Raw genomic sequence first — 25,414 nt, 5'->3', positions numbered from 1 at the left:
TTAGCTCCTCCTCTTCAGAGACTGGCTGCAGTCCCAGCAGTGGCCACCGCTCTAACCTGGCGCTGCTGGGGCTACAGAGCTACCAGCCAATCAGATTGGCCGGCTGCTCTCTGAGGCCCAATTTCCTCCCCAGATGTGGGCGGAAGCCTCGATTTTAGGCAATTAGCCTGAACGTCAAATGGCTGGTGGGTTGGCGGTGCGGGTGGGTGGGGCGGGGAGGGGATCAACAGGCTTTTTGGTGGGCGGACTTCTGACTGACTTTTTAGTTGGGTGGGCAGAGAATACAGAACCCGGATCGATCCGGCCCGCTAACTCTGTTTCCCTCTCCGCAGACGCTGCATGACCTGACTGATCAGTTCCAGCGTTTTCCGTTTCAAAACCCACACTGACCCACCTAAAAATTGTCCCACGCCCCTCAAAGTCATCATTAAACTCTCCATCTGCACCCGGAGCCTCAGGAATTGTGCGTTATTAAAATCAAAGCTCGTATACTCACATTTGTGGACTGCACACTGCCGTATTTCGCTCGAATCTTCGGCTCCTGAATGGTAGCGAGGTTGGTCCCTGTGACAATGAGCGGTGTCCCCCCACTTCATGTAGCAATCGGAGCAGAGAAACAGAGAGAGGAAGAGAGAGGGAGAAGAAAACAGGCTCATGATTTAGAATTTTATTGAGCTTTCCCAAACTCGGATGTCTTCATCTCCCATCATGCCCACATAATAACGTACACAATTCCTGCTCTGAAGACAGATTCCCACCCGATCTTCTTGTTCTCCGGTATCTCATACCAGAGGACATGCTTATCACACACACTAGCACACTGTTGGCTACCCAAGAACATACAAACATACATACATGTGAATTTGGAACAAGAGTGGGCCATTCGGCCCCTCGAGCCTGCTCCGCCATTCAATAAGATCATGGCTGATCGGATTGTGGCCTCAACTCTATTTTCCTGTCTACCCACTATAACCTTTGACTCCCTTGTTAATCAAGGGACTAACTCAGCGTTAAAAATATTGAACAACACAGCCTCCACTGCTTCCCGAGCCAGCGAATCCCACATACTATCCCTCCATCTCTCCACAGATGCTGCCAGACCTGCTGAGTTTTTCCAGCATTTCTGTTTTTATTCCACATACTAACAACCCTCTTGAAAGACACAGTTTCTCCTCATCTCCATCTTAAATGGGAGACCCCTTGTTTTCAAACTCTGTCCCCTAGTTCTGCTCTCTCCCGCAAGGGGAAACATCCTTTCAACATCTACCCTTTCAAGTTCCCTCAGGGTCTCATATGTTTCAATAAGATCCACCTCTCATTCTTCTAAACTCCAATGAATACAGGTCCAACCTGTACAACCTTTCCTCATAAGTTAAACCCTTCAACCTAGGAATCAGTCAAGTGAACCTTCTCTTGGAAGGGCCATGGAGGCTCGAAACGTTAACTGATTTCTTCTCCACCGATGCTGCCAGACTTGCTGAGTTTTTCCAGGTAATTCTGTTTTTGTTTTGTTTTGGATTTCCAGCATCCGCAGTAGCTTTTAGCTTTTTGTTTTTATCTCTGTGTTTAATTGACTGCCACCTCTCTTCAAAAAAATGCCCTCTTGGAAGAAGTACGGTTCTGTCCTCCGACAGGATTTCCGACTGTCTCTTCTGCCCTGCTCACCTTCATTGCTTTCCATTTCTCTCCTGGTGTTTGACAAGGTGTTTACTAAAACCCGCTTTCACAGCCATATCTCCTTTCTCAGTGACTGTCTCCGTCTCCGACTCACCCCACGTGGATTTCAACTGAAATTCCATCCCTCTTGTTTCGAACCCACCCAGGATTACAGGTATCTCCGGGACATAAAACGTTTCTCAGACTGCTGTTCCCGTCGCATTCTGAGATCCACACTCAGTGCCATGCGCTGCCATATGAACACACTCGACCTCTCCCTCCAGCAGCACCGCCGCACCCTTTTTCAAAGCTGCGCGTGCCCCCAGTTTCATTTTATTCTTCGCCTCATCCGTCGCCTCAACAAGAAACTTTTTCTCTTTCTCTCAAGTGCTAAGGAACGCAAGCTCCAACAACTCATCGACTCCAACACCCATCTGGGACCCTCCACCCCTGCTTGTCCCTCCGTCCTCACCCCATCTTCCAATCCCAGCCCCAGCCGCGTATTCACTATACCCCCTGACCTACCCCTCTCCGATGCTGAACGTTCAGTGCTCAGCAAAGGACTTAGTTTCATACCCTTACTCCCTCATCTCAATGAATTTCGGGCTCGGCATGATGCTGAACTCTTCTTCCGCCGTCTTCGTCTCCGTGCTCACTTCTTTGGGCAGGAGTCCTCTCCCCGTTCAACGGATCCTTTTACCCACCTCCAATATTCTCCCTCCACTTGGACCCCTCCCTCTGGATTCTTACCTTCTCTTGATCTTTTCATTGAGAACTGTCGGCGTGACATTAGCCGTCTCAATTTCTCTGCTCCTCTCACCCATTCTAATCTGTCTCTCTCTGAACTCACTGCACTCCGTTCTCTCAGGTCCAACCCCAACATTGTCATCAAACCCGCTGACAAGGGTGGTACTGTTGTTGTCTGGCGCATTGACCTCTACCTCGCGGAGGCTGAGCGTCAACTCGCAGACGTTTCCTCCTAACTCTCCCTGGACCATGACCCCACCACAGAACATCAAGCCATTGTTTCCAGGACTGTCACTGACCTCATCTCCTCTGGAGATCTTCCTCCCACAGCTTCCAACTTGATAGTCGCCCAACCTCGGACGGCCCGCTTCTACCTCCTATCCAAAATCCACAAACAGAACTGTCCTGGCAGACCGATCGTGTCAGCCTGTTCCTGCCCCACAGAACTCATTTCTCGTTATCTTGACTCCCTTCTCTCTCCCCTTGTCCAGTCCCTTCCCACCTACATCCGTGATTCCTCTGACACCTTACGTCACATCAACAATTTCCAGTTCCCTGGCCCCAACCGCTTCCTCTTCACCATGGATGTCCAATCCCTCTACACCTCCATCCCCCACCAGGATGGTCTGAGGGCCCTTAGCTTCTTCCTTGAACAGAGGCCCCAACAATCCCCATCCACCACTACTCTCCTCCGTCTGGCTGAACTTGTTCTCACACTGAACAATTTCTCCTTTAACTCCTCTCACTTCCTCCAAATAAAAGGTGTGGCTATGGGTACCCGCATGGGCCCCAGCTATGCCTGTCTCTTTATGGGGTATGTGGAACATTCCTTGTTCCAGTCCTACTCCAGCCCCCTCCCACAACTCTTTCTCCGGTACATCGATGATTACTTCGGTGCTGCTTCATGCTCTCGTCGGGACCTGGAAAAATTTATTAATTTTGCTTCCAATCTCCACCCCTCCATCATCTTCACATGGTCCATCTCTGACACTTCTCTTCCCTTCCTTGACCTCTCTGTCTCAATTTCTGATGATAGACTGTCCACCAATATCCATTACAAGCCTACCGACTCCCACAGCTACCTCGACTACAGCTCCTCACACCCCGCTTCCTGTAAAGACTCCATCCCATTCTCTCAGTTCCTTCGCCTCCGTCGCATCTGTTCTGATGACGCTACCTTCAAAAACAGCTCCTCTGACATGTCCTCCTTCTTCCTTAACCGAGGTTTTCCATCCACGGTCGTTGACAGGGCCCTCAACCGTGTCCGGCCCATATCCCGCGCATCCTCCCTCACGCCTTCTCCTCCTTCCCAGAAACATGATAGGGTCCCCCTTGTCCTCACTTATCACCCCACCAGCCTCCGCATTCAAAGGATCATCCTCCGCCATTTCCGCCAACTCCAGCATGATGCCACCACCAAACACATCTTCCCTTCACCCCCCTTGACGGCATTCCGTAGGGATCGTTCCCTCCGGGACACCCTGGTCCACTCCTCCATCACCCCCTACTCCTCAACCCCCACTTATGGCACCTCCCCATGCCCACGCAGAAGATGCAACACCTGCCCCTTCACTTCCTCTCTCCTCACCGTCCAAGGGCCCAAACACTCCTTTCAAGTGAAGCAGCATTTCACTTGCATTTCCCCTAACTTAGTCTACTGCATTCGTTGCTCCCAATGCGGTCTCCTCTACATTGGAGAGACCAAACGCAAACTGGGCGACCGTTTTGCGGAACACCTGCGGTCTGTCCGCAAGAAAGACCCAAACCTCCCTGTCGCTTGCCATTTTAACACTCCACCCTGTTCTCTTGCCAACATGTCTGCCCTTGGCTTGCTGCATTGTTCCAGTGAAGCCCAACGCAAACTGGAGGAACAGCACCTCATCTTCCGACTAGGCACTTTACAGCCCTCTGGGCTGAATATTGAATTCAACAACTTTAGATCTTAAACTCCCCCTCCCCCCATCCCCACCCCGTTTCTTTTCCCCCCCCACCCGCTTTTTTTTCAATAATTTATATAGATTCTTCTTTCCCCACCTATTTCCATTATTTTTAAATCTAAAACTAAAACCTTTAGTCTTTCCACCCCACCCCCACTAGAGCTGTACTTTGAATATCCTGTATTCCATTCTTAATTAGCACTTTTCTCAGACAAAGACCACCACCTTCAACACCTCTTTGACCCTTTTGTCTCTGACATCTTTTGATTATCTGCTCACACCACACCCTCAATGTGTCTCTTCCCCCCCGCCCCCCACCCACCTTAAACCAATTTATATTTCTCCCTTGTTGAAACTATGCTGCAGTTCTGCCGAAGGGCCATGGAGGCTCGAAACGTTGACTGATTTCTTCTCCGCCGATGCTGCCAGACTTGCTGAGTTTTTCCAGGTAATTCTGTTTTTGTTTTGTTTTGGATTTCCAGCATCCGCAGTAGCTTTTAGCTTTTTGTTTTGAACCTTCTCTGAACTGTTTCTAATGCAATGATATCCTTTCTTAAATAAGACCACCAAAGCTGTACACAACACTCAAGATGTGGTCTCACCAACACCCTATACAACTGTAACAAAACTTCTCTATTTTTATATCCCATACCCCCTTGCAATAAACGCCAACATTCTACTTGCCTTCCAAATCACTTCCTGTACCTGCGTACTAGCTTTTGGGATTCATGTACCAGGACACCCAGATCCCTCTGTACCTCAGAGTTCTGCAATCTCTCTCTATTTAAATAATATGCTGCTTTTCTTTTCTTCCTGCCAAAGTGGGCAAGATCACATTTTCCCACATTATACTCCATCTGCCAAATTTTTGTCCACTCGCTTAACCTATCTACATCCCTTTGCAAACCTCTCATGTCCTCTTCACAACTTACTCTCCTGCCTTTGTGTCATCAAGAAAATTTAGCAACCGGACATCCAGTCCCTTCATCCAAGTCATTGATAAGAATTGTAAGCCCGAGTCAGGAGGTTATGGATTCAAGGTTCATTCTAAAGATTTAGAACCAGAGAAAAGTTTTGGTGCAGAAAGAGGCCATTCAGCCCATCTTGTCTGCGCCGGACAAAAAAGAGAAAAAAGAAACTAGCCGCTCATTTTAATCCCATGTTCCAGCACCTGGTGCATAGCCTTGCAGGTTACAGCACTTCAGGTGCAGATCCAGGTACCTTTTAAATGAGTTGAACGTTTCAGCCTCAACCACCAACTTAGGCAGTGAATTCTAGATGCCCACCACCCTCTGGGTGAAAAAGTTTTTCCTCATGTTCCCTCTAATCCTTCTACCAATCACCTTAAATCTATGCCCCCTGGTAATTGTCCCCTCAGCTAGGGGAAACAGGTCTTTCCTGTCTACCCTATCTAGGCCCCTCAGAATTTTGTACACCTCAATTAGGTCACCCCTCAGCCTCCTCTGTTCTAAGGAAACAACCCCAGTCCCTATCCAATTCTTCCTCATTACTGCAATTTTCAAGCCCTGGCAACATTCTTGTAAATGTCCTCTGCACTCTCTCCAGAGCAATTATGTCCTTTCTGTAACTTAACTATTCCCAGCGCAGTCTGAAGGGAGTGCTGCCCTGTCAGAGGTGCTGTCTTTCAGATGGGATGCTAAACTGTGGCCGCCCCCAGCTGCCCTCTCCAGGTGGATGTAAAGGACCCCATGGCCACTACTTGAAGAGGAGCAGGGAAATTCTGCCCAGTGCCCCGGCCAATACTTATCCCTCAACCGTCGTCGCGAAAACAGATCATCTGGTCATTATCACATTACTGCTTGTGGGACTGTGCTGTGCAAAAAATTAACTTCCACGTTCCCTACATTGCAACACCGACTACACTTTAAAAGGTACTTTGCTGCCTGTAAAGCAAATTGGGGGCGCCCTGAGGTGACGAATGGTGCTATATAAATGCAAAACTTTCTTTTGTTCAAGTGACGTGTCTGTGGGTCAAGGAAAGGATTCACCACCGCTATGGTCGTGGTCACCCATCCTGCATGCACGTGGGTACATATTCAACTTAGAAGCAGCGCAAAACACGTGTCAGCAAATGAGCAGCTCCATTTAACATCCTGTGCCAAGCGTTCTTCCACTGAAGTCAACAGGAAGCATAAAGCAGGTGGCCAATTTCCTGTTGCCCAACAACAACAACAGCAAGTTGCATTTATATAGCGCCTTTAACACAGTATAACATCCCAAGACGCTTCACTGTAGTGATTATCAAACAAAGTGTGACGAGACGCATAGAGCGATATTAGGTCACATGACCAAAAGCTTGGTCATAGAGGTAAGTTTTAAGGAGTAAAAACTAGAAAATGCTGGAAAAGCTCAGCAGGTCTGGCAGCATCTGTGGGGAGAGAAAAACAGAGTGTCTTAAAGGAGTAAAGTGAGGTGGAGAGGATTAGGGGGGGAATTCCAGACTTCAGGACCCAGGCAGCTTAACACATGCATGCCAATGGCGGAGCGTTTAAAATCGGCAATGCACAAGAGGCCAGGATTGAAGGGAGCACATGTATCTCGGAGGGTTGAGGGTTGCGGAAGGCCACAGATATATGAAGGGCAGAGGTCATGGAGGGATCTGAAGGCAAGGTCTTAACGTTGAGGCGTTGCCCATGGTAAGTTTTTACCCCCATACTTGGAGCAAGTCTGGTAGGCGCAGGACAGCACCTGGACAGCACCCGCTACAGTGCCCGCAGTTCCCACACCCAACCACCCCTCTGGCCCCTTTGGAGAAGCACCAACTGCGGGCAACTTCTGATCACCACCCAGCACAGGAGGTGCCTGCACTTAGAATCAACGATGCAATTAATCCCACTCCCCACCACATTCCACCCCACCCCACCATTGCCCACAAATCTTATCCACTTCAAGTATTTATTTCATTAATTTTTTTTTTTAAAAGTTATCAATGAATCTGCTTCCACCCCCCCCACCCCCGTTCAGGCAGCGCCACCCCAGCTCACAGCCACTCACTAGGCAAACACCTCTTGCTCAAGTCGCCTCCGGTCCTTTTGTCAATTATGTTAAATCTGCGAAGAATTGACTCAGCCAAGAAGTCCCTTCCCAATGTCATTTTTCATGGGTTTACTGCCATTTCATTTCCATCTGGGAAAAAACGATGCCAATCTTTGGGAATGGAACACCTCCCCATCTTTTCCCAAGATTAATTTCCCAAAGAGAAGTGGTCTTCAATGCAGACGGTTTGTAAAGCTCGATTTCAGGGTGTCCCTGTATCGTTTGCGCTGATGTTGTTTACTCTGAGACAGTTACGCAGAATCATTACAGCACAGAAGGGGGGCCATTCGGCCCGTCGTGTCGGTGCTGGCCCTCTGCCGGAGCGATTTATCTCGGGCTGCTCCCAATGGAAGATCTGCTCGGGGATTCTTTAAACGGCTCTTGGAAAAACACTGCAGCTGACCAAGTCCATGTAGGGGCAAACACTGAAATTTGCCTCAGCGCGCTGAGCGGACCATCAAGGCCAAATTCGCAACATCCCAAGGGGGAGGCCAGAGGTGGAGCAGCAGCTGCAAAAGTTCCCCCAAGTACCAAGAATGACAACAAGAACAGTCAGTTCTGTGGACGTCCATGCCAATCCCACATTGGACTCGTCAGTCACAAGAGGACCCAGAGAAGCTGATGAAGTCATTTACAGCTTAGACGTGCCCAAATAACGAGTATACCACCACCAAGACGAGTGTTTCCTATTTCAGGAAAAGCACAGCTGGGTGAACAGTAAAGCTGCCTATATCCTTACGCTGTCAGGCACCATAAGCCCAATACCCACAGTCACAGTAGTGTTCACTTTCTCCAACGTATACACCTCTTTGCAAGTCGCACACACCATCCAGACTTGGAAATGCATCGTCATTTTCTTCACAGTCACCGGGTCAAATTCTGGGACTCCCTTCCAAACAGGACTGTGGGTGCACCCTGACCTGGATGAGTGCAGTTCCAACAGTACTCAAAAAGCTCAACAACATCCAGGACAAAGCAGCCCACCTCGTTAAACAGTCACTTCCTCCGCCACCAATATACAGTATCAGAAGTGTGTACCATCTACAAAATGCACTGCAGCACCTCAACGAGGTTCCTTTGACAACACCTTCCAAACCCACAACCACTACCATCTAGAAGGACAAGGGCAGCAGATAGATGGGAACATCACCATCGCCTGGAAGTTCCCCTTCAAGCCACTCACCATCCTGACTTGGAAATATATCACTGTTCCTTCACTGTTGCTGGGTCAAAATCCTGGAACTTCCTCTCTAACAGCACTGTGGGTGTACCTACACCTCAGGGACTGCCGCAGCTCAAGAAGGCAGCTCATCACCACCCTCTCAAGGACAACTAGGGATGGGCAATAAATGCTGGCCTAGCCAGTGACACCCACATCCCGTGAAAGAATAAATAAAAAATAACACCTCATGGACTGTAGTGGTTCCAGAAATCAGCTCACCACCACCGTCTCAAGGGCTCACTGTGGTCCCAAGGGCTCACTATGGACAGGCAATGAATGCCAACCTGGTTGGCAGCGCCCACATCCCACGAATAAATAAAGCAAAAGATCACGGAATGGGATGGAACAGGGATGGGGAGGAGAAGACTTGGGAATCCTCATAACTTGGGTACTTGCCTACTCGCAAACAAGCTGTTTGGGCTCAGGTTAAGTGAGGGTGTGCGAATGGTAGGGTGCATTTTATAAACAAAAACAGAAACTCCAACTGTGCAGCTTTCTCAGTCATTCAGTTAAGAGGGTCCGTAATGTCAGACACCCAACTGACAGAACAGAAGAAAATGTCAACTGAAGATGGACTGTGGACATTTTATGTGGTTGGTCCATCTCCATTAGGAATTAATTTGAATTTGCCCCAAAGTCATTTTACATAGACTCTACAGCACAGTACCAGGCCATTCAGCCCAACTGGTCCAAGCTAGTGTTTACGCTCCACATGAACCTCCACCCAACCCTCTTCATCTAATCCCATCAGTGTATACTCCTATTCCTTTCTCCCTCAATTTGTTTATCTAGCTTCTCCGTGAATACATCTATGTTATTCGTCTCAACCATTCCTTGTGGCAGAGAGTTCCACATTCTAAAGATTCTTTATTCTTTATTCATTCACGGGATGTGGGCTTCGCTGGCTGGGCTAGCATTTATTGCCCATCCCTAATTGCCCTTGAGAAGGTGGTGGGTGAGCTGTCTTCTTGAACTGCTGCAGTCCATGTGGTGTAGGTACACCCACAGTGCTGTTAGGGAGGGAGTTCCAGGATATTGACCGTGAAGGAACGGCGTTATATTTCCAAGTCAGGATGGTGAGTGACTTGAAGGGGAACTTCCAGGTGGTGGTGTTCCCATCTATCTGCTGCCCTTGTCCTTCTAGGTGGTAGTGGTCGTGGGTTTGGAAGGTGGTGTCGAAGGAGCCCTGGTGAGTTCCTGCAGTGTATCTCTGGGTGAAGAAAATTCTCCTGAATCCCCCATCGACTGGTGAGTGGCTCTCTTATATTTATGGCCTCTAGTTTTGAAAAGGAATAGTACAGAGAACTATGGGGAAAAAGCATGGGAGATGGGACTAATTTGGACGACTCTTCAGGAGATCAATAATCGGCCAAGGTAGGGAAAATGGTCTCCTCTGCGTGAGATCCAAGAGTTTGAAAAGGGAGGCGACAGCGAGAGCTTCAAATTTGCAGACTTTCCAAAAAATGGGGCATTTAAGCTTTAAAAAGGCACAATCTATCCTAGTCAGCTGGAAATAAAGCAAAACAAATTAATAATGCACGATGACAGTCTGTGAAGGGCAGTTAACAAAAGCCGACATTTACTCTGTTCTTTTGTGAAGGATTTCTCAGAGTGCACCATTGACTCATGAATAATTCCCCAATTTCACCAGCAGCTTCCTCTCCTCAGCTAAACACAAAGTGACAGTGTCTGAAACCCAGGATGCCGCCAGGGATTGGCCGGCAACTGAGCGTAGCGTGAAGACGGGCACCCAAGAAACTTGCCCCCATGGTGCTGGAGTAACCCAAGGCCCACGGTCGGTGCCCAATAAACTCGCCAAATTGTTCCTCTGCGCAGTGGTACTCATTGTCGTCGGAACAGGAGGAGACCATTCAGCTCCTCAGGTAAGTTCCACCATCCAGTTAGATCATGGCTGGCCAAAACCTCAACACCCCCTCGATACACTTAACGAATAAAAACCTGCCAATCTCAGTCTTGAAAATATCACTTGTTCCCCAGCCATCCACAGCCCTTTTGGGAGGAGACTATTTCAGGTTTCAGTACCCTTGGTGTGAAAAAGAGAGCTCCCTGATTTCACAGCTAAATGACCTGGTTCGAATTTTGGGATGTTCTGCTTGACCCAGAATCCTTCGATTCACTTATGAATTTGTTAAGAAAAGGATTAACTCACAGAGCAATGCATCCTGATGCACCCACACTAAGAGTTAGCTATTCCCTCAATGTCTAGTGTGAAAGACAACTGCACAGATCAACAGAAACATAGAACTCTCTCCCCTGAAAAGCTTTTGAGGTTGGCATCAATTGAAATTTCAAAACTGAGAGTGATAGATTTTTGCTCAGCAAGGGTACTAAGGGTTACAGAACCAAGGCAGGGAGATAGAGTTGAAGTGCAGATCAGCCATGATCTAATTGAATGTTGACAGAAGCACGAGGAGCTAAATTGCCTCCTCCTGTTCCTATGTTCCTTGACCAGGGCTGGCTCAGTTAGGCAATATATCTGTCAAAGTAGCGGAATGGTCGCCAAAAGTCCCTCAGGCATGGATGTCAGGTTATGACTGGATCAGCCTCTCCTGTTCTATCTCTCACCATTAAGGTTTACATACTCAATTAGTGAAGATCCTGGATAGGAAGCCTGTGTCAGCATGAATTGGTTCACAGTATCCATGCCCCTGAATCAGCACGCTGAGGGTATGTGCCCACATTTCCAGGGCTTTCTTGTAGTGTCCAAGCTGACAGTGCAGTGTGGGCTCGGGGAAGTTGAGCAATTTAAGGTGAGAGTGACTGCCCTCGACATCAGGGCAGCATTTGACCGAGTGTGGCATCAAGGAGCCCTGGCAAAATTGAACTCAATGGGAATCGGGGGGAAACTTCTCCACTGGTTGGAGTCATACCTAGCACAAAGTAATATGGTTGTGGTTGTTGAAGGTCAGTCATCTCAGCTCCAGGACATCACTGCAGGAGTTCCTCAGGGTAGTGTCCTCGGCCCAATCATCTTTAGCTGCTTCAATCACCTTCCTTCCATAAGGTCAGTCAGAATGTTCGCTGGAGATAGCACAGTGTACAATACCATTCACGACTCCTCAGATACTGAAGCACTCCGTGCTCACATGCAGCAAGACCTGGACAATATTCAGGCTTAGGCTGATGAGTGGGCGAATAATATTCGTGCCACACACGTGCCAGGCAACGAGCATCTCCAACGAGCAACAATCTAACCATCTCCCCATGACGTTCAATGGTATTATTATTGCTGAATCAGCCACCATCAACTTCAAGGTCACCATTGACCAGAGCCTTAACTGGACTAGCCACGTAAATATGGTGGCTACAAGAGCTGGGTGAGGGGCTGGGAATTCTGCGGCAAGTAACTCAACTCCTGACTCCCCAAAGCCTGTCCACCATCCACAAGGAGCAAGTAATGGAGTACTCCCTAATTGCCTGGATGAGTGCAGCTCCAATAACACTCAAGAAGCCCAAAGTAGCCCACTTGACTGGCACCCCATCCATCGCGCCTTCCACATTCACTCCCTCCACCACTGCTACACAGTAGCAGCCGTGTGTACCACTTACAGGATGCACTGCAGGTACTCACCAGGGCTCCTTCAATGGCACCTTCCAAACCAGCAACCTCTACCACCTAGAAGCTCGAGGGCAATAAGGCACATGGCAACACCACCACCTCTAAGTCAAACACCCACATGGACTGCAGCGGTTCAAGAAGGCGGCTCACCACCACCTTCTTCAAGGGCAATTAGTGAAAGACAATAAACGCTGTGCTAGAATTTTCAGTCCTGTGGGCAGGCGCATGCCCGACCCGAACGGGCGTAAAATCACGCAGGATGACGTTGGGCGAGCGTCCCGACGTCCTCGCGCACTCGCACGATATTTCCCCCGGCGGGCACGGGCAAAAGTCGGAAGAGCGCCCACCGAAAATTAAGCGGGGCAATTAAATTCATTAACGGCCCAATCTTACGGTTGGCGGACGGGTCAATTGGCCTTTTTACATTTCTGATGAAGCCTCATCCAAGGGCGGGATGAGATCTCCGTTGGGATTTAAAATAAAAAGAAATATCTGGGGACTCTTTTTTTTTCAGGTGGTTGATTGTGCTGATGGGCGTTTTTTGTGCTTTCTTCTGTTATTTGGAGGTCTGCAGCTCCCTGAGGCAGCCGTCTGCTTTCAGGGAGCTCAGCGGAAGCGCCCACCCAGCGCCCGTGGTGATGTTGGTGCCTGCCTTCGTCCCGCCCCCACCACCGGCAACGCTGAGTCTTTCTCAGGGTGCGTTTCACGCTGGCTGGCCATTAATCGGCTAGCCAGCCTGAAATGGCGGTGGGGTGGGGGGAATGCCAATCGAGGACGGGGGAGACGGTTTCCCATCTGCTCCCGGGCCCGCCGATCGCGCGCGCCTGACGAGCGCAAAATTCAAGCCCTGGTCTTGCCAGCGATGCCCAGATCCTGTGGAAAACTAATAATAAAAAATTCAACAGGGACGTAGAAGTCTTGAGAGCTCATCTTCCCCAACTGAGTGGACATGGTAATGACAGCACTTCAGTACCAGGGGATGATGGCACCCTACAGCACAGGAAGAGGCCGCTCCATCCATCGTGTGTGTGCTGGCTCTTTGAAAGGGCTTTCATAATTAGTCACACGGCCACCCCTCCTTTTTCACCATGGCCCCTCAAATTTCTCAAGCATGTGTCTAATTCTCCTTTGGAAGTTACTATTCAGGCAGTGCAAACCAGACCACAACTTAAAGGAGGTAAAAGTAAATTACAGAGAATATGGGAAAAGAATGAGGGAGTGGGACTAACTGATCTGTCCTTCCAAAGATCTGGCAGTGAGACTCACTGGGTCGAATAGCCTCCCTGTGCCTATACTATGAATCCACAATAACAACTTGCTGGGTAAGAATAATCCTTCACACCTCCCCTCTGGCTTTTTGACCAATTATCACAAGTATGCGTCCTCTGGTTACCAAGCTGTTCCCTTTGGAAAAGGGTTCTCCGTATTTACTCCATTAAATCCTGCCTCTCAAAATTTTGATGAATTTAGATCTATTTCGAGATATGAGTTGACCCCTTGAGCAGAGACGGGTGAAGGGATGGTTGGTGCCATAAAAAGATTCTTGGCGGCCAAGAACATTTACCTGGTAATGGTCCATTCGGGCTCGATTCTGGATATGGTGGGATCCTCTGTGTAGTTGTATTTCACATTGGGGTTGAGCAGCCGAGCTTGGTTGATGTGGACTCTGATGGAAGCTGGGCCTATTCCCTTCGTCGATGCAGACGTCACGCAGACTATCTCTCCTGAAGTTCTCCTGAAAACAAGAACAGGTCACGAAAATACAATTTGAAAACGTGAGGGGAGCAGACAAGCCAATCCCAGGAATGCACTGCCTAGCACAGCAGTAACGTTACAGATGAGTAATTCGAAAAGCCTGGACTAAAGCTCCAGAGGCATGGGTTCAAATCCCACCAAGGGCAGCTACAGGAATTTAAATCCAATTAATTAATAAACCAGGTATAAAATGCTAATTTCATGATTAGTGATTATGAAAAATCAACCTCATTTACAAATGCCCTTCAGGGGAGGCAAGCTGCTGCCCTTACCTGGTCTGGCCTACATGTGGGTCCAGGCCCCCACAGCAGTGTGGTTGACTCCTAACTGTCCCCTGAAATGGCCAAGCAGGTGGATCACCACGATTGTGGTCGAGGGCAATTGGGGATGGGCAATAAATGTCGCCAGTGATGCTCACATCCCAAGAATGAACAATAAAAAAAAAATTGCAGATTCAACAGGACTTCCAATAGGAATCTGGATAAATACTTGAGGAGGAAAAATACGTTGGGCTAGATCGAACCAGCTGCTTGGTAAACGACCGATCCCTCACCGAGAATAATTTGGATCATTTTAATCGCATATTCGACTTTTACCTTTCAAATTGGCAAATGCTGTTATCTCCAACGTAGGCCTCCACGGAACTGCCTGCATCAAGATGCACCCCCACGATCGTCACTTGACTGCCTCCAGACACAGGACCCTGGGAAGGTATCACCTTGGTAAACCTCGGAGTCTTGGGAACAGGGAGGGATGGGGGAGTTGGCAGGGTAGCAGGAGGGAAAGAAAAGAGAAATGTTGATTTTTAGTCACAAACTGGTGCACCATCTGTAGGGAGACAGACACAGGAAAAAGCAGAATGCGAGCGGCAGAGTGTGCGTGTGAGAGACACAATTCGAGTGAGAAAGACAGATAGCATTTGTGAGAGAGAGAAGGGGAAGAAAGAGAGAGAGAGAAAAGGCTGAATTTTACGCTCTCCCGTCAATGGGTTTGAAGACTGGGGTACATAAAATCCAGTGGGTGGTCTACCAGCCAACCATCCACCCCCTCCCGACCTGTCTGAAATTTTACGGGAGGCGTTGGGCAGCCCGATCACCCTTTGGCCAAGGGAGGTCCTTAAGTGGCCAATTAATGGGCCCCTCAATGCGGTGGGACAGCCTGTAGTTCCAGCAGTGGCCACCGCTCCCGGCTGGTGCTGCTGTGACTGATTGGCTGGCAGTTCCCTAAGGCGGGACTTCCACCCGAAATAGGGGCGGAGTCTTGTCTTAATGCAATTACCGCTGCTCTCAGTTGAGGGGCAGCCCTCGAGGTGGTGGGTGGGATCCTCCACTGCACCCCCCCCCTGATTTTTTACCCAGTGGGAGTGGGCGGGGACCGCAATGCCCTGTAAATCCAGCCCATGGAGCCTGAGAGAGAGAACATGAGAATACAGGAGAAGAGAAAAGAGAGAGCTCATGAGAGAGGCTGAGAGCATGAATGAGAATGAATGATATGCAGGGACACATAGAGAAAGATCTTGCATTTGTAAAGCACCTTTCATGACCTCAGGACATTCCAAAAAGCTATACAGCCAATGAGGTCTTTTGACGTGTAGTCACTGCTGTAATGGAAGAAAATGTGTACAAAATACTCCCACCAACAGTAATGTGAAAATGACCCAGATAACCTGTTTTAGTGACATTGGTTGAGGGTTATCACCCCAGGACATAGGGGGGAACTTCCCTGTTATTCCACAAATAGTGCCATGGGATCTTTTACATCCACCTAAGAGGGCAGACGGAGATCCTCGTTCAGTGGCTTGTTCAAAGATGGCACCTCTGACGGCGCAGCCTCCCCTCAGTACTGCACTGAGGTGGCCCAAATTTGTGTGCACAACACTCAGAGGTGAGAGTGCAAGAGACACTGCCAAGGCAAACTAGCTCAACACCAAATGGGACCTTCTGGGTTGGGATTGCTCAGTATTTCTCCATGCGTAACACTCACGCGTTAAATTATTCATGTCCTTCCTTAGGCATACGGGGCACAGAGGGAGGACCACTCTTGGTGGAATTGTATTCAATGTACAGGAAGCTAAATGACAGAAAAGGTGGACAGGAGCTCAAAGACTCACTCCAGTTCCCCTTTGGTCTCTTACCACAAAGGTGAAGGGTTCAGAGGAGATTGCTCGGTACTCATCATCGCAGTTCACAACGCAGACCTCCACAAATCCTTTCTTTGCTGTTTGAGGGTCGGCCTTCTCCATGTCACACACAATCCTGCAGAGCACAGTTAGTGAGCTTCCATTATTCCTTCACAGCACAGCAACACATCCAAAAACATCTATCAATTGCTGCCAAACCAAATCATACTCAAAGCACCAGCATCCGTTCACCACCCCACCCACCGCCCACAACACCCAACTCCATCCCTCCTCGTTTTCAATGCATTTCCTTTTCACCGTTTCAAGATCCCCAATATTATGCACGTATCCCATTTCCCTCAATTCTCCTTCTCCGAAAATTGTGTTTGGGAATTTTGTGCTCCACAAGATGAGGGGAAAATGAGGGTAATGCGAGGAAATGGAAACACTCCCATTTCAGCCACTCATTCTTGGCATCAATGCTTTCAAATCAGCTGCAGCACAGGGGTAGATACAGAGTAAAGCTCCATCTACACTGTCCCCATCAAACATTCCCAGGACAGGTACAGCACGGGGTTAGATACAGAGTAAAGCTCCATCTACACTGTCCCCATCAAACACTCCCAGGACAGGTACAGCACGGGGTTAGATACAGAGTAAAGCTCCATCTACACTGTCCCCATCAAACACTCCCGGGGCAGGTACAGCACGGGGTTAGATACAGAGTAAAACCCTCTACACTGTCCCTATCAAACACTCTCAGGACAGGCACAGCACAGGGTTAGGTACAGAGTAAAGCCCCCTCTACACTGTCCCCATCAAACACTCCCAGGACAGGTACAGCACGGGGTTAGATACAGAGTAAAGCTCCATCGACACTGTCCCCATCAAACACTCCCAGGACAGGTACAGCACGGGGTTAGATACAGAGTAAAGCTCCCTCTACACTGTCCCCATCAAACACTCCCAGGACAGGTACAGCACAGGGTTAGATACAGAGTAAAGTTCCCTCTACACTGTCCCCATCAAACATTCCCAGGGCAGGTACAGCACGGGGTTAAATACAGAGTAAAGCTCCCTCTACACCATCCCCATCAAACACTCCCAGGACAGGTACAGCACGGGGTTAGATACAGAATAAAGCTCCCTCTACACTGACACACAATGAATCTGAATCTCAATCTCAAAGACATGCCACTTGTATAAAGCATTGGACATTTCCCAATTTTCCACAAAGAGCATCCTTGATCTCTCAGCCAGACTACCAAACATGCTGAATCGGGGGTAGCTTGGCACTATTCTATATTTGGGGGGGACCAGATTGACAAGTCTAAATCCATTTTGTGTGGGACCCCTTTATATCAGCTGACAGATTTACATTAGGTTGGGCCGTGTTCAAATGGAGTTTCCAGGTAGTGATTTTCACTTGCATTCCATTTATTGTTGGCCTTGATACAAATTTCCGAGGGAGGAAGGTTTGGAACAGGATTTTTGTGCTGTGGGTAGCATTTTGATTTGATACGACACTAACTCCTTCCCCAGTGCCAAGAAATCATGAATGGGTTGTGTTGGCACTGGTGAGTGCAGACTGTGCATTTCCCACCTTCCTCTTGCCCCCCAGGCAGAGTGAGTCAAGACCTCCAGCGAGCGGTCCATTGAATTTACTCCTTAATTAATCATTTCTGATCCATACACCTCAGAGTCCCCTCCCCTAGGCCTCAGCTCATGCCACTCCTTCAACTCATTAAACACACCCTATCCACTTTTTTTGGACACTTGGATGCCAAACTTTAACTGGTTGCGCTCATTTGATTCTTTCTCGGCAAATGTACCGTCATTCCCTATAGGGACCCGGTTTATTTGTCTTTCTGCCTTTGATATTTGCTGGTCAACCTTCAACTAGACCTCCCCCTATATCAAGCGGCTTGGACTGCGAAAACTCAGAGAAAGACCAAGCTACCATCAGATACAGTCCAAGTCGCTTGTTAACGCTCCAATGCACTGTGCCCTAAGTATTTGCTTCATACAGCGAGTCCTTGGGAATCCAAGACTCATGTCGATCGTTCTGTTTTAGTCCGGGGGGGTGTTGATGGCTGACCAACCAGCTGGATTGATTAATAGGGCCTGCAGGAATTAATCTGCTACTGGGCAGAGGGGTTTGCAACAGGAGTTCCTTCCCACTCAGCTCCAACTAACCCTTGAAGCCAGCCCACCAAAAGCTTTTGTTTTGATTCTTTGATAGGATGTGGGTGTCGCTGGCAAGGCCAGCACTTGTTGCCCATCCCTAATTGCCCTTGAACTGAGTGGATGACTAAGCCACCTGAGAGGGGCAGTTAAGAGTCAAACACATTGCTGTGGATCTAGAGTCACACGTAGGCCAGGCCAGGTAAGGAGGGCAGATTTCCTTCTCTAAAGGGCACAAGTGAACCAGTTGGGTTTTTATGGTAAAGGCAAAGTACTGCGGATGCTGGAAATCTGAAACAAAAACAGAAAATGCTGGAAAAGCTCAGCAGGTCTGACAGCATCTGCGGAGAGAGAAACAGGGTTAACGTTTCGAGTCCGTATGACTTTTCTTCAGAGCTCTGAAGGAGACTCGAAACATTAACACTGGGTTTTTATGATGATAGTTTCATGCTCACCATTACTGAGGCAAGCTTTCAATTCCAAATTTTATTAATTAATTGCATTTAAATTCCACCAGTTGCCATGGGAGAAATTTTAACCTGTGACCCAGAGCATTAGCCTGGGCCTCTGCATGACTAGTCTAGTGATATTACCACTACACCACCATCTCCCCTTAACAGGTACAGTGAGCCAGCCTGCACAATCAGTGGGAAGGTTAGCTGATGGGCTGCAGAGTTTTAATGGGTTAATTTGCAACAGTATTCCTATGGGTCCCCACGCCTTATGCCTATATCGCTTTAAAATTAGCCAAGTAAACTGGGTCGCTGTAGGGAACAACGGCGTGTTCCAACACGGAGCCAACAGAAAATCGACCTGAACGAGAAAGAAACTAATGAGCACAACCAGTTAAGAGTTTGGCATCCAAGTGTCCAAATCTAGGTCTCATTCAATCTGATTGAGGGGCCAGTGCTGCAGCTTGGAGGGACTGAGTGTTAATCGGTTCTACACACTTACTGCTCAGCGCTGATGTACTCCTCTGGAATGGGGACACAGCGGACTCGCCCGATGTGCACCCCATTACGAATTTCGGAGAAGGTCAAGCCCAGATTCACTCCGGTAATCGTCAGCCTGGTTCCTCCTTCCTTGGGCCCAGTCTCTGGCACCAACTGTGAACAGAAAGATACAAGAGTTGGGAATCTAACTCAAAACACAAGTGAACGTTTGACTGAGCACACTAGCACCGGCAGCATTCTCGATCCTCTCGGTCTGCACTACACTGGCACCTCCAAGTTGCATCATTAAAGAGAGTTTCCCCCTTTTGTGGGTAATGAAACTGGGATGATAGTCAAGAACGCTGGTGTTTCGGCTCCTGCACATGTGGGAATGCCACGTCCCGAGCGTGGTAAACAAGACCCAGGATAATAATGAGGACAGAGGGCCTTACAAACAAAATCAAAAATAAAAATTCTCCACCAGGTAACGGGCCGTTCACTCCAGAATCATTGTGAGGAATCTAGTGGGAGGGTTTGAAGGGCAAGAGAGATGGGTGAATGGTCTTCATCTCATCAAAGGTACAGAATGAAATAATGATCCGGATTTCCCCAAATGCCAGGGAGACCCGCAGTTGGGGCCAAAAGTGGGTCCCGAGCCCACACGGACTGATGATGGGACCCTATCACGCAAGACTGGCAGTGCAATATTCCAGGTGGATGATGGTAATTTTTCGAACCTCCTTACATTAACACTTTGCTTCCTCCACCCCGTGCTTTCACTGACCATTTAAAAAAAATAAATCAACGCAAACTCAAATTTTTACCGCACACCAATGGCACACATAAATTCGAGACCGATGCAAAGTGACTAACTGATTTCTTCGGCACGTTGTTCCTGTCCAGTGAGAGGAAATAGCTCTTGGAAGAGCCAAAAGGTCAATGATCCAGAATCAGACAAGTCCACGGAAAGTCAAAGGGTCAGAATTATTTGCACCAGTAAGAATTTCACCTCACTGTAATTCTGCTGTCGACACCAGTTCTACTGGAGAAGGACAATTGCGCTTGGAAATTCTGGTGTACCAGTGTAGAAGGCAGCCCAGTAGAAGAAGGCAAGTTAGGATTCAGATTAATTCATTGACATGACCTGCAGCCTCACTGGGATCTAGTTCACTCTCCCTAATGTTCCCTTGGCCGTCCCCCCACCTTGCAAACTTGAGCTCACCCAAAACTCTATTGCCCGTATCTTAACTCACACCTCACCCTGTTCACCCATCACCCGTGCTCGCTGATCTACACCAGCTCCTGGTTAGGCAATGCCTCAATTTTTAAAATTCTCATCCTCTCGTTCAAATGCCTCTATGGTTTCATCGCTCCCCGGTCTGTGTAACCTCCTCCAGCCCTACAACTCTCTGCACTCGCCCAATTCTTCATGTATCCCTGACATTAATTGCTCCATCATTGGCAGCCATTCCTTCAGCTGTCATTAAGACCCTAAACTCGAAATCCATCCCTTGAAATCTTCCCAGCTCTGTCCCTCTCTTCCCCTTTGAAATCTACCTCTTTGATCAAGCTTTTGGCCATCTATTCTATATCGTTGTAACTTTAGCTACATCGATAGGTAATTCAGTTATGTAGAAAGATGGGAGAAGCTGGGACTGTTCTCCTTGAAGAGAAGGTAGAAAGGATATTTGATAGGGGTATTCAAAATCATGAGGGATCTGGGCAGCGTAGATAAGGAGAAACTATTCCCATGGTGGAAAGGTCAAGATCCAGGTGGCACCAATTTAAGGTAAGAGGCAAAAGAAGCAATGGCAACACGAGGAAAATCTTTTTCATGCAGCGAGTGGTTAGGATCTGGAATACACTGCCTGAGAGTGTGGGGGAGGCAGATTCAATCGTGGCTTTCAAAAGGAAATTGGACCATTATCTGAAAAAGAAAAATATGCAGGACTACGGGGAGAAGACAGGGGAGTGGCACGAGGTGAATTACTCCTGCAGAGGCTGGCACAGAACAATGGAGTAAATGGCCCCCTTCTGTGCTGTATCCACTCAGTGATTCTATTTTATGATTCTGTGTGGCTTGGCATCAAATTTTGTTTGATAAGGCTCCTGTCAAGTGCCTTGGAACGTTTTTCTACCTTAAAGACACTAAAGTAAATACAAATTGTTGCCATTGTTTGATGCCATATCCCATTGTCTAGGATTCTCAACAAGGAGGAATCCCCATGGGTGTTCAATAGCATGAATAGGTGAAACAATATATACCTCAGAACATAGGAACAGGAATGGGCCATTTAACCCCCAATTGGATCATGGCTGATCTGCGACCTAACTCCATTTCCCTTAGGTTAACAAAAATTTATCAATCTCAGATTTTGAATTAACAATTGGTCCAGCATCAATTGCTGCTTGCAGAAGAGAGATCCAAACATCAACTATCTTCTGTGTGGAGAGGTATTCTTAATTCCAATTGTGAGAGGCATGACCCTAATTTTTAAACTATGTCTCCTAGTCCCAGTCCAACCAGCAGAAATAGTTTCTCCCTATCTGCATCACTCGTTCCTCTTAAGATCTTGAAAGCTGCGATCAAATCACTCCTTAATCTTTTAAATTCTGGAGAATATAACCCTAGTTTAATGATCTCCTTATAATTTGTTGATGCTTTTCGTCTTGCACTTGTCAGGGCAATTTGCAAGAAAATGCCAATGTCATTGGAAACAACATACTTATACTGTGTGAGAAGAGAGCGCTGATTGGTTGTCAAGTGGACTCTGATTGGTAGAGGCGTTGCCATGGAGAATGCACCAGTTGACAGTGACTGACAGATAACTGTCAAACATGGTTTAAAATTTAAACCAGGCAGCTTGACTCTGATTGGACAAGACATTGCCCAGGGGAATGAACTAGCGAATGGCTGTCACTTATTTTGTTTAGCTGGAACATGTTCGTTCCATCTGCAAAGAACAGCGCCGTGTTTATTAATATATGTCACTTCCAGTACACACAAATGCGCCACAATGCCAGCCTGACTGACAATCTTAAATTGGTTGTCAGCGTAATTCTTAGCACACTGAGGATTATTTAGCAAATGTTGTTCAGCCGCGGAATCACATCTAATGCTGGACACTGTGTTTTGAGTTTTGCAAACATGGGCTGGTTGGGTATGGTCTGTACCTCGCCCATTGGGAACAGCTGCTTGATACGATACGCCAGTCTTGAAACAGATGGCCTACATACCGAGCATCACACTGGCACTGAAATTCATATACCCCATTACTCATTTGTGTGATGGGCAGAACCTGTTTTTGGCTTGACGGCAGCATCCTGTTAGTGGTAAATAACACTTGTGTTGTTACTGCATAGAGGCAACGTGAAACAGCTGGCTTCACCTGTTGTTCAAATTTTTGAGGTACCTTGCCCTGCCAGGGTAATCCGACAGTACTGCAACGCTATAAGATTGGCCTCATCGGCAGCCTCGTAAATAAGGCCCAAGCCATTGCCCACCATGCAAGCTTGAAATAGGGCGCATCAAAGACATCCTGCAGGATTATGGCTACCCTGATCAGGTCATTTCACGCTCTATATCGCGCAAACTCATGAATGGGCCCAAGGCCATCACTTTCGACCCTGAAAAGTGACCAGTCTGCCTCAGGTTACCCTGAAAGGGCAAGGTATCTCAAAAATTTGAGCAAAAGGTGAAGCGAGCTGTACATCCCAAAGACTGGCGGTTTGTGTAAAACAGCATGTCCCTTCCACTGTTCGCAACGGGCAGGGTACAGGCCCTACTCAACCAGCCCGTACTTGCAAATCTCAAAACAGTGTCCAACGTTAGAGGTGATTCCACGATTGAACAACATTTGCTAAATAATCCTCACTGTGCTAAGAATTACACTGACAACCAATTTAAGATTGTCAGTTAGGCTCACAGTGTGGCGCATTTGTGTGCACTGGAAGCTACATATATTAATACGCAGGGCCCTGTTCTTTGCAGACAGAAAGAACATGTGCACACATTGCGCCTGTTTCAGCTAAACAGAATAAGTGACAGCCATTCGCTGGTTCATTTCCCAGGGCAAGGTCTTGACCAATCAGAGTCAAGCTGCCTGGTTTAGATTTCAAACAATGCTTGGCAGTTAATTGCCAGTTGCCATCAACTGGTGCATTCACCATGGCAATGCATCTACCAGAGTCCACTTGCCAACCAATCAGCACTCTCTTCTCATACAGTATAAATATGCTGTTTCCCCTGACATAAGTATTTTCTTGCGAATTGTCCTGATGAGTGCAAGACGAAAAGCTTCAACAAAAAAAATGTCTCTTTTTCAGCAGTAGTCAAGTTCTGTGCTACCAAACGACTATCGCCTCATAATGTTCGCCTGGCCCTGACAAACCTACACCGCACACCCACCAAGGCCAAAATATCCTTCCTACGTGCGGTGCCCAGAACCTCTGACCGCGTCCGAGGTGTGATCTAACCAGGGTTTTGCGTAGCTGAGGCATGACTCCTGTCCTAAATAAAAGCAAACCCCTGCGGGCGCTGAAAATCTGAAATAAAAAACAGAAAGTGCTAGAAAGACCCAGCAGGGTCTGACAGCACCGGTTGAGTGAGAAACAGAGTTGACGTTTCGAGTCTGTATGACTCTTCTTCAGAGCTGTCCTCTTATCTTCTGTATTCTCATGTCTAGTCCTCTAGATATAAAGGCCAGCATTCCATTGGCCTTTTTTGACTATTTACTGGACCTGCCCGTGGCATTGTAATGATGCGTGTACCTGGACTACCCTACCCCAACCCCGCCCCCACACCCCCTCCCCCCACCCTTCCCACCCCCTCCCCCCACCCGAGTCTCTTTAGACCTCCGCTATTTCTAGCGTTTCACCATTCAGAAAGCATCCTGTTCTATCCTTTTTAAGTCCAAAACGGGCGACTTAAATCGGCCGACGTCGAAATCCAATTGGCACCACGGAGGCCCAAAATAGAACGACATTCTGATACTTGCGCATCGCAAAAAAACCCAAAAATGCACGGCACGACGAGCATACCAGGAGTCGGCTGATTTGTGGGTCACTGGAAGTCTGATGAAACAGAAGGAAAATTCACCGAAGGCAGCTTCAATTACAGCACAGAGACAGGCTGACTGGAAACTCTGCATTCTTGATGGAGCTTCAAAGACTCTCTTAGACAAGCAAGATGTTTCATTCACTGTCAGCTTCAAGCAGCCAGGCTGGCCTGGGACTAACAGCATATCTTGCAAATTATTCTGTGTTTTTTTTTTGTTGGCGGCAGCGACTGATGTTTCTCCAAAGGTTATGCAGGGTCCGAGCCTCGGCGGGTACTGTGGCAGGACTGAGCGATGCAGTGAGTTGGACAGTGACCTTTCACCTTGCTACCTGGATTCAAAGTAAACCCAGACTGCTAACATCAAAGCTTCTTCACGGATTATAGGATCACACGATAAAATGAGATGAGGGGAAGCCGCCCGGTTTTCTCTCAGCTCAGCCATTCAGACAAAACCCCACGTTCACTTGTCCTCTTCCTCTCACACATCCTGACCTTTTGGCATTCGATTCTTCCTTGGATTATTAAAGAAAAGTTTTTTTTTCTAAATAAATTATTCGTCTGTATATAGCTTCACACATGAGCTCATACTGACACGGCGCTGTTCTAAAGGAGCATGATGGCACTGCACAAATTGGGCAGTGGGATGGCAATCTCGCTCAGGGAGGAGCCTACACAGACGACAGGTGAAACAGGAGCTTTCTCTGTATGCTACATGAGGAGCTGGAGCCTCCTGTAATTGCCGAGCAGTCAGATCTGGGGTTTGCCAGGGCTCATTACCGCACGTGACCGGAAATCCTGGAGAGGCGATCCAACCTGACGACACAAGAAACCAGTTTTGTTTCAAACCGAACCGCCTCATCGAAACGTTAACCATGTTGAAAAGTCAGGAATGACTATTGCAACATGACCAAGGTTTCCAGTACGATCTCCAGTCAACCCACGTTGCACCTTCGCCATCGAGGTAGTACGATAGTTTTGGGAAAGTCTTGACGAATCTGACCATGCCTACAAGTGTTGGCATTGTCTTGGATTGCCCAATCTGAAGTGCTTTAAGCACTCGCGCTTCCACTCAGTATATTGGGGTGGATGCAAGTCCCATTGCAGATTGGCAGCTACGCTGGCAGTTCAGTGTGCTACTGAGGTCAAGCTACAATGTTGGAGTGTCC

At 48.0% G+C, this 25,414-nt stretch overlaps 1 protein-coding gene across 1 annotated transcript in view; it reads right to left on the bottom strand.

The window, feature by feature from the left end:
• LOC144677229 (plexin-A1-like) overlaps positions 1-25,205 on the bottom strand; it is a gene marked incomplete at its 3' end in the record, with an annotated part of 28,327 nt that extends 3,122 nt beyond the window's left edge. The window contains exons 1-6 of the mRNA XM_078537407.1: positions 25,197-25,205; positions 19,212-19,363; positions 16,089-16,209; positions 14,551-14,690; positions 13,764-13,934; positions 497-590 (exon numbers count right to left, since the gene is read on the bottom strand). Coding sequence (XP_078393533.1) covers positions 497-590; positions 13,764-13,934; positions 14,551-14,690; positions 16,089-16,209; positions 19,212-19,363; positions 25,197-25,205 — 687 coding nt within the window. The remainder of the gene's footprint in view (positions 1-496; positions 591-13,763; positions 13,935-14,550; positions 14,691-16,088; positions 16,210-19,211; positions 19,364-25,196) is intronic.
• Between the last annotated feature and the right edge of the window lie 209 nt (positions 25,206-25,414).

Source organism: Cetorhinus maximus, unplaced genomic scaffold (genome assembly GCF_964194155.1).
Source record: "Cetorhinus maximus unplaced genomic scaffold, sCetMax3.hap1.1 HAP1_SCAFFOLD_2322, whole genome shotgun sequence".
NCBI classification, from domain to species: domain Eukaryota; kingdom Metazoa; phylum Chordata; class Chondrichthyes; order Lamniformes; family Cetorhinidae; genus Cetorhinus; species Cetorhinus maximus.
The sequence above is the reverse complement of the archived record's forward strand: the minus strand, read 5'-3'. Positions and strand labels throughout refer to the sequence as shown.